The sequence below is a fragment of the Pocillopora damicornis genome, chromosome 8 (assembly GCF_964200805.1).
Source record: "Pocillopora damicornis chromosome 8, jaPocDami1.2, whole genome shotgun sequence".
Lineage (NCBI taxonomy): Eukaryota > Metazoa > Cnidaria > Anthozoa > Scleractinia > Pocilloporidae > Pocillopora > Pocillopora damicornis.
In genome coordinates this window covers 21,136,493-21,153,443 of record NC_142677.1, presented here as the reverse complement: position 1 = coordinate 21,153,443, position 16,951 = coordinate 21,136,493, and the positions used below count along the sequence as shown (strand labels likewise).

Sequence of the window (16,951 nt, the reverse complement as noted above, 5' to 3'; positions counted from 1 at the left end):
AAACATCATGAGGTCAAAAATGAAACTAGTGGTGCAGTGATGACATGTTACCAATCCCTCCAAAAATTGCTATCATGTAGAAATACTGTCAATAAATCCTTATTATTATAATTATCATTATTATTATTATTATTATTATTATTATTATTATTATTATTTACGAACAAACGTGAAAGTCAAAATGGATGTTGGCCACGTCTTTTCTTACTTGGTGCTTCTCCCCGCAAGCAAAAGGCCGAGGGATCAACTCCAGAAGGTAGCGAGTTTTTTTTTCCTTTTCTTTTTCACTAATTTTTTTGGATACATTCTTCAAAGGCAATTTTTTTTCTCTTTTCATCCACCACGTAACCTTTTTCTGAGCAGAAATCGGCATGTTAATTAGAGGCCATTTAAAAGCCATCATTCCAGACTAAAGTTCATCAACATTGTTTCTTTTTCGGTGATCGAGTATTCAAATTCCGGATCAACAAGGTTTAAAAACAAGACCTCTAAATATTGAAATGTAAGACAGCTTGTCGCCCTCGAAAGTACGTTTATTGGAACGCCTCGTATGCACAAGATTTGTTTAAACCTTGATTGAGACATTATGCACTCAGTATTAATTTCGATCGATTTTTCATCCATCAGTAATAGTTTCTGGTCCCAGATCTTAGCCCTCGGTCAAATACACGTTATTTCACAGTAGACCGCGAAAATTTTGGCCAATTCTTAGCTATCAGTTTAGCCCCTTACAAGAATTCAAACTGAACATGCGAAAGTCTTACACGCTAGCGAACTTCCCATTAAGTTAACAGGACTTGCAAGAAGAAGTGTATAGAAGGAGTGATTGAGTGATGGATGCTAAGAGTGAATTTTAGGTGAGAAAAGCAACTCGGAAATTTGCTTTCAGCCATTTTCCCAAAGAAGTTGCTCTAATAACGTTTGCATATGTAGGGCCGCTACGAATGATGGCAATGTTTACGGACTTTGAGGAGAGAAACTTGATTAAAATCAACTTCAAACATTTTTATTTTTGTTTGAATGATTTCGTTTTAATTGAACGTCCAATACAGGCGGGAGACTAAAACAGGCCGTTGGGATTTAGTAAAAGGTGATCACTACCACTTAATAGAGGTGAATATTGAAGTAAACTCTAATCCTTCATTCACAAAAGACAAATTTTCTATTCCCAACTTTAAAACACGTGTTGTTCTCACGAGTAGGACACGCGAACCCCGTTACACAAAGTATTGCCCTAAAACGTCGCCTATGTAAACACTACACCTGTAAAATAACATGACAGACACACAGCTGCGTCAGAAATCGCCGTGATTATGGGGAAAATAATTCGGGACTTTGAAAAAACGACCACTTTATACAGCTGGTGACCGTTTAATACGATGCTGCTTAATACAGGTTCGACTGTATGTACAAAATGGTAGCCTTTGGTGAAAAACTGTCAGCTCAAGCACTGTAAGACTTCCTGTAACGTTATGCAGTAATGAGGAAAGGGGACACACCATTAGGCACAAGTCTATCGTGCAAGAGGCCAAATTGTTCTATATCCAGTTCAATTACAAATCACTGGAGAGCTATTCACGGGTTGCCTTTCCTCTAATTTTTGCAATATTCAATGTTATCTACTGGTTTACGTACTGTGGATCAAAGGTCGGTGATCAAGGAATCTGCTGACGGTTCTTCACGCAATGTAGTATCTTGAACGAATCGTAGAGCCGACTTCAGAATGTTCCTTTGCTTTTAATCGGGAACAGTTGTAACATCATCAGGAAACTCGCAAATGGTTCTTTCAGCGAATATCATTCAGAAGCTTGAACGAATCGTAGAGGAGACTTCGGAAAGTTCCTTTTGTTTGAATCTGGACCGGAGCCTGTTACATTGTTACATAGACCTAGAACGCATGTCATATTGAAAGCGAAAGGTTTTATCGCAAAGTGATACAATCTTGAAAGGTGTTGTAAAAGTTTGATATGTCAAAGCCTGGAGGGGAAGGTCACAAAGCTAGTTGGCAGATCTTACGATGGAAAAACATCAAATATGATCAAATTTTTAATTCCACGAGTGGGTTGGCAAAGATAACCAAGCAGTAGCTCACCGAAATGTCGTACCCAGGCTCCGAAAAAGAGAGCTGAGAGTTGAGAGTTGAGATGAAAGAGAATACTTTGGACTACTAAAGCCGGTCGTAATTGTAAACTATGCAAATATGCAGTTTATCGATTAAACGTAGCAAAACCACTTTGAAAGGACCACACCCTCTCTTATCTTAAAGTGAGGATCAAAGCTAGATTTTTGCACCAATGATTTGAAAAATTCTGATCAAACTACCATTTCTTTATTGTGATAGATTTTGCACTTCTTTATATAAAACTTTTTTATTTTCAGAGTAATCGGTGTGCTAATACTCTAGAGCACTTTTAATTAATAGTACATATAGTACGTTAAGACCAGTATAGTATCATTAAACTGACGAACTTTCATTAAAAATGATTTTTCAGTTGCTAAGTTAAAAATGTTTACCAAATACCAAATCTATGGTACACAAATCTTTCCTAAGAATCAGCAAATTTAAGTTTTCTGTCACAAAAAGTGTCTTCTTTTCAAGCCCGAAATCATGACTCGCACGATGCGAAATGAAAAGCAATGCATCTCGGATGAACTTATGCTGATGCTTGAAAACACATTCTACCTTACTCAGTCTTTAAAATGTGTTTGAGATTACATGAGCAAGGACTTGTGTATGTTCAGTTACTCTGTAATAAGGAAGATCTCCTCCTAAGAAAAAAGGAAGTGTGATGTAATCAATAAAACGAAAATAGATTTTGGTGAGCTTCTGTATGACTCGCCACTCAAAGAATTATTATAAACAATGTTTTTCCTTTTATTACATCCATTTTGAAATCACTGGTGGTCCTTGCAATCTGATTAGCTCTAATTGGTGCGATTTATTCACAAATCGCACCATTTTTTGCTCTAAATCGCATCTTTTTTCCAGCCAATGAGGAAGTTACACTTAAAACAAAACAACCAATCAGATTTCAAGGCTTGTTTAAAGTAACCAATCAAATTGCAGGAAAATGAAAGACAAAGTATCATTTCGCAAATTTTGCAACTTTTGTTTCCATAACTCTTATTTTCCCCCCCCAAAAATGGATGAATTTAATTTTTACCAGTTTTTGATTGATGACAATGAGATCCTTCAGGCTGAAGACCAACATTCCAGGGACTTTCCCACTTTTCGTGTACATTTTGGTGAATATTTTGACGATTTTCTACCCTCTCAAGCTCAAAATCCGCACAATCCCGAGTCCACCGAGTCAGCAACAAACGAAGAAAATCAAAAGCCACCACAAGAGTTAGATGTTTCAAGATTTCCTATCATTTCAAGCGATGAAACACAGGAGCTTAAGTCTGTCGCTTCGAATAAAAATACGTCCCGCTCCACAAAACAATGGATGAATGTTTTCAGAAGCTGGTGTCAGTGCCGCCATCTTGAATATGTCTCCATCGAAACAATGGCGCCTGAACAACTTGACAAGGTTTGAGTAAGTTTTACGCCGAGGTGAAAAAAAGGACGGAGATGACTACGAGCCAGAATCCCTTAAAATCATGCAGAGTGCCATTGAACGGTATCTAAAGGAGAAGAACTATCCATTGAGCATCGTGCGATCGAGAGAGTTTCACTCCTCACAAGAAATCCTCAATGCGAAAGCAATTTCCCTACGTCAACAAGGAAAGGGAAAGAGACCCAACAAAGCTCAGCCAATCACACCTGAAGAAGAGTCAGCCCTGTGGGAAAAAGGTCAGTTGGGTGATTTTAATGGAAAGGTCTTGACCAATGTCAACTTCAAAAATTTGACAGAACAACTGGGATTTCGTGGTCGCCAAGAACACTACGATGCATACGTGGAAGACGTAATTATAAGACAGCGAGAAGATGGAACTGAAGTTGTTGAGTTCAGGGAAGGTCCCACTAAAACGCGGAGCGGTGGTCTCACCATCAGGCGAAGAACAACACCACAGGCAATGTTCAGCACCGATGGCGGAAAAAGCGATCCAGTGCGGCTATTCAAGCTTTGGTTGTCCAAGCGACCCGAAGGAATGAAGAACACAGGGCCACTCTATCTTAGCATCATAAATCGTCCTAAATCAGCAGATGTTTGGTACACCAAAGTTCGAATGGGACAAAACACCATCGGCAATTTAATGAAATCCATGGCCTCCTGTCTCAGGACGAATAAGAAGCTGACGAACCACAGCATGAGGAAAACATTGGTATCAAAACTGAAGAAGTCTGGTCAACCGCACAATGTCATCTGTGAAATAACAGGCCATGCACGTGAATCTTCGTTAGACGACTACGATGAAATAGACGAGAATCACAGGAAAGAACTGTCTCACATTATCAGTGGATATAAAGAAGTGTCAAACGAAAATCAAGCAAACGAAGTCTCCCGCCAAAACACTTCAAATGAAGCCTCAAATCAAGAGATTGCAGTCCAACATAAACGAACACCTCTGGTTCCTATTTATCACGTCCAACAACAAGGCCAAATGCATCAGGCCATGGGCTCCAATCCTGGTTTTCAGCCGGCTGAATTTTCAGGATTTCCACCACGTTTTCCGTTGCAGTCTCAGTACCGCATGGAAACTTTCAGTTGTGCTGCTCCCGTTCCATCGCAGAATTACTCAGGCTGCACCTTCAATTTCTTCTCTAGAGACAGCCAGAATTCTCCACCCCAACCACAGAAGAAACGAAGAGCTTACATCATTGAGTCAGATGACGAGGACTAAACTTTAACGCTTCACTATTTTTCTGAGTTATTGAGGACTTCTCGAATTTCTTGAATGAAAGTTGTCTTTCTTTTGATACGCTTGACTGAGTTTTTGACACATGACGTCAAAGTCTTTCTGTTTTGCATTTCCGGTTCCGCTTTTTATTTAAAAACCGGCTCAGTACTGCATCAATAAAATATTCGAATTTACTAAGTCCTGTATTTGGGTGATTTCAAAATGGATGTAATAAAGTGGTAATTGAACCTCGTGTCGTGCAATTTTGGTCTGAAATCATACTTGTGATTTCAAATCGAACTCGCGCTGCGCGCTCGTTCGATTTTGAAATCACGCGTATGATTTCAGCCCAAATTGCACTCCACTCAATTCAATTACCATTATTTATCAGTGCATGCATATATTTGATGCGTGATTTGACTTTTAAATTTTTTTTCAACATTTTGGTAGGGAAATTGGTTAAATAAATTTCAAACTACTAATACAGAGGAGTCAGAGATTTTTTAGTATCGTATTAAGAGACAAATACTTGTATGTAAGTGCTCTAGACTTTGTCTGGCCCTTTCATTTTTCTGACTGAGATAATTACAAACGCGCCCTAATAACCTTAATTTTTTTTCTGAATTTAATGATTAAAAACCGTTGCTTGGAGTTTGCAGAATATCTTCTTTGGTTATATACCTCAGTTTTACCCCTAGTTGACTTCCTTGAGGCAGATAATCTTCCTGACTAAGAGCATAACGGAACCTCTTATAGCTGGGAGTCGCCAGCAGTAAAGGAACGGATTCAGAGCTGAGTTTAAAAACACTGCTGTTAGCACCAGTTTCCAGACCAGCGGAGAAATAGCGTTATTGTCTTTAGAGCTCAAAATACAAGCGATGAAATACGGCAAGTAACACAGTATTACGACATAGTACACAAGGAACGTGTTAACGCATGTTTTAGTGAACTGCACTAAGTTGAAGTGGTGTGTTATGTGTATTGCCTGTTCCTGAGCCTGGATTTCTCTTCTGTGGCGGCGGACGATTCGACAGATCTTAATTTGGATGACTGTAGATATACTGAGAAACACTGCCATGGAAACGGTAACTACATACTTCATGCCATCAAGCACCATTGGTTCAAACTGGAAAAAAAGCAGCTACAACCCAAAACAAAATAAGGATAAAGTATGCCCGAGGGTTAGTGACGATGGTGTCATACCTCAGGGGATAGTGAATTGCTAGGAATCTATCCACGCTTGTAAGAGTTACGGTGTCAAATGAAACCACTCCAACTAAATGTTGAATGATGATAAATGCAGTCTCCAGCCGACCATTATCTCTTCTTGGATAACCATGAAGTTTTAACAATTCCACCGTGATAAATAAAGGCGCTACCACCAAACCAACAATAAAATCAGACAATGCCAGATTACAAAGAAATAAAATTGAAGGATACCGTAAGGAAGGCCGTTTCCACTCTGCTGCTACCACCAAGCTGTTTGCTATGATCGATACTATCATCAGGATAATGTTTGCGGTGGAATTGAGGACGATGAAAAGATGTGGAGTGTTTTCATTTTCGAATACGGTGTTGTGATGACATAAACCGTCGTCAAGCGTTTTGTTTACGATACCGGAGTTGTTCGTCGAAAAGTTTTCCATCATATTTTGTGACAGAAAAAAAAGTGATTTCCCAATATTCAACTTAATCCAGAATGGGCATTTTGTATTGATGGTATTGACATGCCTCGTCTTACGTTCAGTAGGAAAAGAACGCGAGATCTTTATGACACAGCTGCGAACATCATTAGTTCTAGAAATGTTTCAGTAAGCCCTTTTTTTTTAAAAAAATTCTCCCCTCTGCCCTCCCCAAAGCGAGACTCAAAAACCGAAACATTGCAAGATAATAATGCAACGATAGTGTTATTCAACCGTGTATTCCGTAATATTGTGATATATTCGGCCTAGATCGGGGTTTGGCTCAGCCCATATTGTATTTGAAATATTGTATTTTATCTTGTATTAGTGTCCGTGTTCGAAGTAGATTCAGATTCTATGCAAATTCGTTAAAGCTGGGCGACAGTTGTTAAGGAAAACGATGACTTACAGTTGATAAAAAGCGAGTTTTTTCTCGAACAATCCCCCTATCCTAATCTGGAATTCTTACGGACTAATATTCCCCCGCTCCCTCAAGATGGCTTGTTGGTTCTTAATTCACTCTTAAAGCCTCAAGAGATCTAAGTTTTCTCTGGAGACCTTCTAGGAGAAAAATGTACTTTTTTTCATTACAGGAATAAAAAGCTGAATCTATAGATAAACAGCCGCTGATTATTCCAAAGCTTCACACCCGACTAACTTAGGTTTCTTCAGGGAATTGAACAAAAGAAAACACTTGTCTCCCGTGTATTCCTATGGTCTCGTAAACTATTATATATTATACACGTCGTAATCCGCGGTGCCTATGGCAGCGAGAAGAATTCTGCAGTTGTGTATAGGAAAGAGAGACCGAGAAAAAAGTTATAACTGAAATATATAAGCAAGGTGTATCCATGTTTTGAAGGTGCCACTTTTTAGCGCTTCAATTTGAATTTGAATTTAGCAATTGATTCAAATATTCGCAAAATGGTAGCCCTTAAATGAAAAAAACTGTCATTCCAAAAAAAAAATTAATGGCAAACCTTCAATACCGAACAGATGGAACTGCCTACAATCAAAAAGAGTTATTTTCAATCGTGCCTCATTTGGCCTCTCTCTTGAGGCTAAGTGACGTTTTTCCATGCGTGCTTTGTGTATTGGTGACGCTTATCAAACAAACAAAAATTATTTCTTGGAAGCCTGGAGACGGAAGCGCGAAAGAAAGGTGTTTCAAGCTGGGATCGTATTCGTTTCCTTTCTAACATTTATAATTTCGTTGTGATAGAAAAAGGCCGCGAAACCAATTACACTGTTTGTGGGCTTCCTTGCTAGAAGTATTTTACTTCATGTCTAAATTTATGTAACAGTCGTATTTGTTCTGGGAATCAGCCGACATAAGAAATACAGTCATTCTTGACTTAAGAACAGCTCTCTTTTCCCCTGACGCCCCAAAGCAAGAGATGCTTGATGCCAGCAAAACAACAATGCTATTCTAATGAATTTACGCCATCATATGCGATTAAAAGCATATCGAACAGTCAACGCATGTGAGAGAAAGAGCCGTTTCAAGCTGGGATTGTATTCTTTTCCTTTCCGACATTCATGTAAATTTCGTCGTGATAGACAAAGGCTCCGACACCAAATATACTTTTTGAAGGCTTTATTTCTTGATTTTATTATTTTGCATAGCATTAATTTATAGCACGAATCTTTTTTCATACGGCTAATGTCACTTATTTCGTGTCTAAATTTATATAACAGACATATTTGTTTTGAGAATTCGCCGATATTAGAGATCAAAAAAGTTTGTAACCTATCGATGTTTTTACATTGTCACGAGTCTCTCTCTATATGGCTACTAATATCATTTGTTTTATGTCTTAACTTTTTTAACAGCCGTAAAATAGGACTTCTGTCTTAGTTCTCGTTTTACGCCCTAGAGCAAGTTGATGCCAATGAGCACCTATGCATTTTAACAAATTCATGCGATTGCATCTAACAAAAAGCATTTCGAACAATTACATTTAAATCTATTTGAGATGAAATAGGCAAGGATCTCTATCTTTCAGTGATGTTTCAAGGAAAGGGATCGCCTTTTGACAGCTTCCCAAGAAACCCTCAATAAATGAGGAAATGTTAGTGATGAGATCAAGTTGAATAAAACAAAGTCTTACAGTATCAAATTGTTTTAACCTGCTATACACTACGGTTCAAAGCCGAAGCGACTCTGTTGGGGCAGAGAATCTTTCTGAGTAAAAGCTTGACAGGATTCCGAATATCTTGGAGTCGCCAGCAGTAAAGGAAAGGATTCAGAGCTGAGTTTAAAAACACTGCTGTTAGCACCAGTTTCCAAACTATCGGTGAACTAATATTCCCCTTTGAAACAGAGTACACAGTCTTAGCTACGAGAAAGGGCAAGTAACAGAATATTAAGAGATAGTACACAAAGATTGTATTCATGCAACTTTTTATGAAGTGTCTCATATTGAAATGATGTTTTATGCGTATTGCCTCTTCTTGAGCATGGATTTCTCTTCTGTGTCGGCGAACTACTCGGTAGATCATAATTTGGATGACTGTTGATGTGCTGACAAACGCTATCATGAAAGCATTAACCACATACTCAAATGCCGTTTCATGCCATAACCATAAAGTCGCACCTAAAGCACTTATAAGCCAACACGAAATTATGAGGGAAAAAACACGAGGGACAGTTACGATAGTGTCATACCTCAGTGGATAGTGAATCGTTAGGAATCTATCTACGTTAGTTAGTAGGACATTTAAAATGGAAACTCCACAAACAAAATATGCGCTGAAAACAAATGCCGTTGTTAGCTTACAAACATCGGTATCCTGATAACCAAGAAGTAATAACAGTTCCACGGCAATAAATAAGGGCTCCACAACCAAACCAACGGTAGCATCAGACAATGCAAGACCACAAAGTAATAAAATTGACGGGTAGCGCAAGGATGGCGTTTTCCACACTGCTGTTATCACCAAGATGTTCGTTAGGATCGATATTATCATTAGAATGATGTTGACGGTGAAATTGAGGACCATGAAGAGGTGTGGAACGTTTTCATGATCAACCATGCAATACTCGACTAAATTTCGGCGCAGATCGTTGTTTAGCACTGTCATGTTTACGGTCCCTGAGTTTTCTAAGGAAAAGTTATCATTCATAATTTACCTAAACAATTAAATACTCGAATTTCACTTGTTACTACGTATACGAGGCTGGGTGGTTCTAATGATGATATGATTTGTTTGTCTGTTCCTCGAGCTTGGTGTCGGTGTTGTCCAAAAGCCCGAATGAAGATCAGTTTGACCAAGAACAGTCGACGCGTGGGAAAACTACATTAAATGTTTATGGCACAGCTGCGAACATCGTGAGATCTAAAAACGTTATATTCAGCCTTTCTTTAATACGCCATTCCTCTCCCCTCCCCGAAACAAAAACTCTAAAATAAAGACACATCGCGCGATAATAATGTAACGGTAATGTTGTTTAAAAGTTTACACCATGATTTTGTTATGCATGCGGACTAATTTGGCGTGCATTTCGGAATATTCTTTGCATTAAAATTTTGTAGTAGTATTCGTGCTATATATGACAGACTTTCCGCAATTAAAGAAATGCATTCTCAAGCCGGTATCCGTTATTATTCGGCGAGAGCTGACGATGAAAGCAATTTCTCAAATTGCGCCTCTCGGTGAATGTTTATTTAGTCCTCTCTCTTTTTTAAGACCTCTCCCCTAGTTGGGAAGTTCTGCAAAGCAATACCCTTCTCTCTAAGAGAGGGCTTTTAGAGAGTTTAAAGTATATCAAGCGGGAGATCATCTGAGAAACTATAGAGGTAGCCTTCTCACTTAGCAGATAAATTTGCTCCCATCTTCACGCTTAAGGCGAAGCTACGTTTTCATCAGCTTTGCGTGTTCATGACACAAACCAAACAAAGAGAAACATAATTTTGGAAGTCTACCAACGTAAGCGCGAAAAAAGCTGTTTCAATCTGGAATGATGACATATTTGATATTCATGAATTTCACTAGGGTAAAAAAAAATCGTCGACGTGACAAATGAATATATCACAAAGGTACATCCGTTTCTATGGTACCCTTATACAGTGGACGTCTTAGTTTGGGCGAATAAGTCTTCTTAATGAAATCATGACCGGTTCACGCATGACAGGGAGTCGCCAACAATAAAGAAATGGATTCAGAGCTGAGTTAAGATACGATGCTGTATTTGCCAGTTTCCAAAGGATCGGTGAGTTAATATCATTGCCTGAAATAATACTGGAAATCCAAGCTGTGGAGAAGAGCATATAACATAATAGCAGGAGAAAGTAAACAAGGAACGAGTTTATGCAGCACTTTTTACATCGTGTCATGTTTAATTCTTTTGTCACATGAACTACTGGTTCTTGAGCTTAAATTTCACTTCTGTGGCGGAGAACGACTCGGTAGATTTTGATGTAGATTATTGAACACGTGCTAATAAACACTGCTATTACAACTGCAACTGCATAAGAAAATGCTGTCACATTCCACAGCAATAGAGTCGAACGAAGGATGCTTCCAACCCAACAAAAAACGATAAGAGTATAAACACGCGGAATATTAACGATGGCGCCGTATCTTAGAGGAAACTGAGTCGCAAAGTACCTATCCAAGCTTGTGAGCGTTACATTTGCAAACGAAACTCCACAAAGTACAATCGCAATAATGAAAAACGTCGTTTCAAGCCGGCAATAACTTTTTGGATATCCATACACTTTTAACAACTCTATGGTGATGAAAAAAGGTTCAACAATTAAACCAACGGCAAAATCAGAGACGGCGAGACCACGGAGAAGTAAAATTGAAGGGTACCGCAAGGAAGGCGTTTTCTACACTACTGTTATCATCAAAGTGTTTGCTAAGATCGATACTATCATTAAAATGATATTCACCATGGAGTTTAGAACAATGAAGAGCCATGGAACGTTTTCATTTTCGAATGCAGTGTAGCGATGGCATAATCCGTTCCTGAACGTAGCGTTTGTAATTCCAGAGCAGTTTAAGTAAGAGCTTTCACTCTTATCTTATCATGGGTTCAAAAAATTTTGAAATACTCAATAACTGAAAATGAATTGTGTAATGACGACATATCTTTTGGTCCTTTATCTCCAAGAACTTTCCTCGTTCCAAAAGCGGGGGAAGCGTAATCTTTGCCGGTTAAAGAGACTCGACCATCGATGCCGTTTATCATAATGATGATAGAACAGCAAATCAGATTTATTGCTTGAGGAGCTTGTGTAAACCTAGTCGTTGATCATTTGACAGTATGTTACATATCGGCTGACTTACAACCACAAAACTGGCCCTTTTAGGCAGAATTTTCAATTATCCTGCTATGATAATTCAGTTTTCTCAACAAGAAACTCGAGTTTGACGCATTATATTTTTGTGAATTTGATGTTCTTGGTGAATAACGATTGACTCGTATTCTCTTTTTATCTGGGAAATTTTTGGTATTACGACTTCTACGATTATGTGTTGGATCAAAGATCGTAACATCGACTTTGCGAAAACTCAAGTGTCTTGTAAGCACAGTGCTTGAATCATCACTAGTTTGCCATATGTGTCTTTCGCACTTGGGTGAAGAAATATAGCTGCTCTTAACAGTATTTTATAAAAACTTAAAAAGGCTCAGCAAGTTTTGGCGATAACTTTCCTTTAGTGATCCAAAGCACCATGCCAAACGTTTAAAGGCTTGAAAGAACGATTAATCCTGTAGCTAATTTTGAAACTTCTGAAAATTTGAAATATTTTTCTCTTAAGTTCTCGTGAATGCGATCGGGGATCTTCAGATTGTTGTCTTGGAGGGAAATTAAATTTTTCATCAGCCATTAATTTGCACTTAGTGAAAATGTCCCGTACGTTGCATCAGACAATTTCCTCCATGAAAGATCAAATGGAAAAAAACAATTGTGAATGATTGTTGAAAATGAAGCACTCTGTTACCATGGAAACATTTCTTGCGTCAGGTAGGCTTGGAATTGTGGCTTTTTTCTGGTGCTAACCGAAATTTATTGCGCATCAATCATCTTTTCAAGAGAGCGTTAACTCAAAAGTTTGCAGTTGCATAGCCATAAAATGCATTCTTCTGGATTTGAATTTAGTGAGTCAATATCTGAATTTTCCCTCGTCGCCAAAATGCGTCTCATAGACTCGATGTTCCCATTTGAAGTCCTAGTTACCCTTAGCCTTCTTTAGCTCAGTGACTATTCAACTCTCAAACTATGACTCCTGCTTTGAAAATATATTAATCTGACCTTTTTTTGCAAAAACAGTTGAAATTGTCTCATTATCATCAGCTCATAACGGTACGATCTTAGGGCTGACTCGTTTTTATCTCTATGTTTTGATGTAAGTATGTGACCGAATGAAGAAAAAGTGGAAATGCTTCGTGTAAATGTCACTGTGATACCCTTTTATTTGCAATCGGAACAACTGAAAATGCGTCTGATCGAAACTCCAATTTGGCCTTACTTGACTTTCAAGTGTCGCATAAGAACAAGAAATATTATTGGTTTCCCTTGGAAGTGTACCCTTGCGCGGTTGTAAATAGAGAGCCACTTCTAGTAATTTCTTAGTGTTAACCTCAACAAGTCTGTTGAAGCAGAAGTTTAGCTTATGGTTTTGGAGAGCAATGCTTTGAATTTCTATCATTGGATCTTTCTTTTATCTTTTTAGTATTATCGAATAAAAAAACGGAAGAACTCCTAGTTATCTTCATTAATATCAGTTGATTTAAACCATCCATCATTTCTTGATTAATGACAATAATATGTTCCGGCCTTTAATTTTCACATGATTATCCAACATTATCTTGCAAATTAAAATAATTTGCTTTTCTCGTCAAAGGTCGAGGTAAAAAGGGCAAGGCAAGACATCCGTGACAAATATCATGTGTGTTTGGAAAACCTTTATTTCGTAGAACTGAACGAATGGCGTCTAGGAATAAAATACTTTTGATACAAATTTGAGGTATAGTTGACTCGTTTTTACAAACCATATTAGTCTTAAAGTTTGCAATGGCCAGGCTATTGGATAATTCACTTTCTCTTGGGGATTCGAGTTTTTCGACTCAAGTGAATCTTGTATTATCATAAGTTTCCATCAGCGCTCGAGAGCATCAAATCAACTTTTAAATTTTGGCATTCGACGTAATGCGGTTTGCCTCTTAAGGCCACGGGGTTTAAACTGCTCAGATGTAAAGCATCCAATGTACCAATTTGTTCGAGAGACTGATGTCGGAAGTCCTATGAAATCGTTCTCCTTTTCCATTTCTTGAAGTGAAACACCTATGAGCAGTCTAGTTGCCAAAAATACATGATGAGGAGATTTTAAGAGGGCAGAAAATCTTCTTAAACAAAGCTGTGACCGGACCTCTCATAGCTGGGAGTCGCCAACAATAAAGAAACGGATTGAGTGCTGAGTTAAAATTCCCTGTTGTGGTGGCCACTTTCCAAAGGATAGGTGAATTGGTCTTTTCGTCAGTCAAAATTTGTAGAATGCTAGCTACAGCGAAGGGTAGGTAACATAGCAACAAGAAATAGTACACAAAGAACGTGTTCATGGCAGTTTTTTTAAAACGCACCATATTCAACTCGGCGTTTGTCGAGTGGACTGCCTGTTCTTGAACTTGAATCACACTTCTATGGCGGCGGACGATTCGGTAGATCTTGATATGGATGAATGTTGACATTATCAGGAGAATTGCGCAAACAACTGTCACCAGATACAGAAAAATGACTATATTCCATAGCAAAATACTAGAACAAAAAGCGCTGAGAACCCAACACGAAATTATGAGAATGTATACCCGCGGAATAGTAACAATAGTATCATACCTCAGTGGATAGTGGATTGCCATGTATCTATCCATACTTACAAGAGTTACGTTTCCAAACGAAACTCCACAAACTAGGAATGCAATCACAAAATATCCCGTTTCCAGTGTACAATCATCTCCTTTTGGATAACCATGAATTTTTAACAATTCCACGGTGACGTAAAATGGCTCCACGATCAAACCAACAAAAACATCAGATAATGAGAGACCACAGAGAAGTAAAATTGAAGGGTAGCGTAAGGAAGGCGTTTTCCAGACCGCTGCTATTACCAGGCTATTTGCCAAAATGGATACCATCATCGAAATGATGTTCACGGCGGAATTGAGGATGATGAATAACCGCGGAATGTCTTCATTTGCAAACGCGGTGTAACGACGACATAGACCGTTGTTCGACGTTGTATTTATCATATCTGAGCAATTCAAAGAACTGTTTTCTTTTATATTTGAGAACATTTAGAAGTTTCCAATTTGCACATCCCAGTCTGACGGTATCTGAGAATTAGCTTCTTTGCTCTTTCGTCAGCAAAAACCAAGCATAACAGAGAATCAACCTTTGATAAGCAGCAACATATGTGTAAAAGTTTTGTGACCCACCTTTTTACATCAAGTTTTTATACCTAACAATAAATCATGTCCCTCAGCAGCTGGCGCAAACAAATAATGGGCACTTCAATTTCTTATTTCAATTATTTTGGCCGCCTGAAGGCAGGCATTGACTCTGTGCCAGAGTGGAGCCTTTCGGAAACACGACGCCTTTTCAATTTTTCGTGGGAGTCGCGAAGTACGTAGTTTCTTGGCTTTCAAATAACCCGAGGATGAAAAGAGATGATAATAATAACGTTAACTCAAAGGTTCCTCTCCAGCTGTAATTGTATATGAACAAGTGTTTCGGAAACGCGTTTTTTGTTCCTAAGGAAGCCTTTGTCATGTTTGCTCAAAACTAAAACTACTTATGGCAACATAAATGTTCATGGTGTTAAACAGTCCCTATGCATAAGTTGTGCTTAAATTTTATCATTTGTTTGATTTGGAAATTAACTTGTAAACTCAAGTGATCCTGAAACTCGTGAGAGCTATAAGTGAAACCCCTTTCTTTAACTTCCCGTTCTCGAACGGTGGAAATGACCGATAATGAAATTTCATTTCATCCAATATAAGTAATAACATGTGATCAAAACAATTTCTCTTTTACGGAGATTGTCTCTCGGACACACTTTTTTCAACCTTAGGTTGAGTCACATCTGATGCATTTAGAAGAACTTTTTCGGAGATAGCTGTCTATCAATAAGCCCGGTGTATCATTTGTTGTGAATGTAGCGGCGTCTCGTTCTCTAAACCTATAAACCAGCAATACTTAATTCTGATCTTTGCGCAATAACAGCAAAATGATACAAACTATGTCACACAGATGATGACGCTTTACCCTTTTTTACCATGTCGAACAACAACCTACGTAAATTTATGTGGTATATTTTATCCCAAACCCTTAAATGGTGGCTAAGGATGCAATATTTTTCAAGTAGCTGTAAACTCTAATAAGCAGCGGAAATTGATGCTCGCAATCCTTTTCATTTAGCCATTAGGGAATGTAAAAACTGAATTGGTTTTCTCTTGATGAGCCCGGGGAAATCTGACTTTAAGAAGAATTGCTAAATTCATGCCTTACACTGAAAAAGAAATAAATAATTGTGGATGATTGTGAAAAATGTCTCTGATGCAAAGTATTGATATGATTGTACGCTTGAAATCGGCGATAAATTTAACACAGGCCATCCAACATAATAATATTGGACAAAACAGTACGATGGGCAGGTGATACCGTTTACAGTAAATGTTTGAGAGGTTATCAGTAAGAAGAAAGAGGAAAAATGTAAATGTACATCTTTTATAAAGTGATATTTGATACGCAGAGTAATGAAGCGAGCGAGACAGAAGTGTTCAGTGTAAGGATTGATCTGGTTCTCTGGAAAGTTCATGTTGTTATTCAATAATTAATGCAAAGCAAAGAAATATATTGATTTTATTAATTTCATGCATCAGCAACTAAAATTTATGATTAAAGCCAAGCAGACGGGAATGATAGCTAGCCAATTTAGCTTCTTCTCGATTCGAGATAAACGATAGAAAACTTGAGCAACAGGTCTTATTTTATTGATCTTGAGTGTTTTCAACTCCATTTTTCGACCCAGGCTAAGTTAGCACGAAAGAGAGGGCGCAATAGATTTAAAAGATTGCACTTATTAACTACTGAATGCAAGGGAGATATCTGTCAAGATTCCCAGGGGTCTTAGTATGAATATCAAGTTAAATCCTAAATATTCTATGTAGCAAGTAAGAGAGCGGCCGATAAATTGAGTCACTTGCTAATTACGAGCTTAAGGGCGATGCATATGTTGCAGTCTCGTAATGTCAACTGGTAAAGATTAGTTGACAGGATTTTGAAGAATAACATCCAATTCAAATGACACAAGTCAAAATAACCAGCTGAAATCGAACAAATACAAGATGGCACGCTAAGGGGTCCTCTTTCGATTGCATCCGTTTAAAACTCATCTATAAATATAACATTCATTAGTTGAGTGCTCCCTTTCATTTAAACTTTAGTGAAAAATTTGAGGCCATTTGTCATCCTCCT

The 16,951-nt window shown here is 38.1% G+C and overlaps 3 protein-coding genes and 2 pseudogenes across 3 annotated transcripts; 1 reads left to right on the top strand and 4 right to left on the bottom strand.

Annotated features, from left to right (window-relative positions):
- The first annotated feature begins 2,767 nt into the window (after nucleotides 1–2,767).
- Nucleotides 2,768–5,169, top strand: LOC149041791 (uncharacterized). The gene has a single exon (XM_089179963.1). The coding sequence runs from the start codon at nucleotides 3,604–3,606 to the stop codon at nucleotides 4,786–4,788; it is 1,185 nt and encodes a 394-aa protein (XP_089036089.1). The 5' UTR covers nucleotides 2,768–3,603; the 3' UTR covers nucleotides 4,789–5,169.
- A 5-nt stretch (nucleotides 5,170–5,174) lies between these two features.
- On the bottom strand, nucleotides 5,175–6,434 carry LOC113668634 (beta-4C adrenergic receptor-like; annotated as a pseudogene).
- Nucleotides 6,435–8,053: 1,619 nt separating this feature from the next.
- Nucleotides 8,054–9,793, bottom strand: LOC149041790 (melanocyte-stimulating hormone receptor-like). Its single transcript, XM_089181264.1, has one exon. It carries the CDS (start codon nucleotides 9,591–9,593, stop codon nucleotides 8,601–8,603), a length of 993 nt encoding a protein of 330 aa, XP_089037390.1. The 5' UTR covers nucleotides 9,594–9,793; the 3' UTR covers nucleotides 8,054–8,600.
- Nucleotides 9,794–10,546: 753 nt separating this feature from the next.
- LOC113668637 (histamine H2 receptor-like) lies at nucleotides 10,547–13,473 on the bottom strand (annotated as a pseudogene).
- Nucleotides 12,086–15,577, bottom strand: LOC113668651 (melanocyte-stimulating hormone receptor-like). The gene has a single exon (XM_027184591.2). The coding sequence runs from the start codon at nucleotides 14,767–14,769 to the stop codon at nucleotides 13,774–13,776; it is 996 nt and encodes a 331-aa protein (XP_027040392.2). The 5' UTR covers nucleotides 14,770–15,577; the 3' UTR covers nucleotides 12,086–13,773.
- Nucleotides 15,578–16,951: the final 1,374 nt, after the last annotated feature.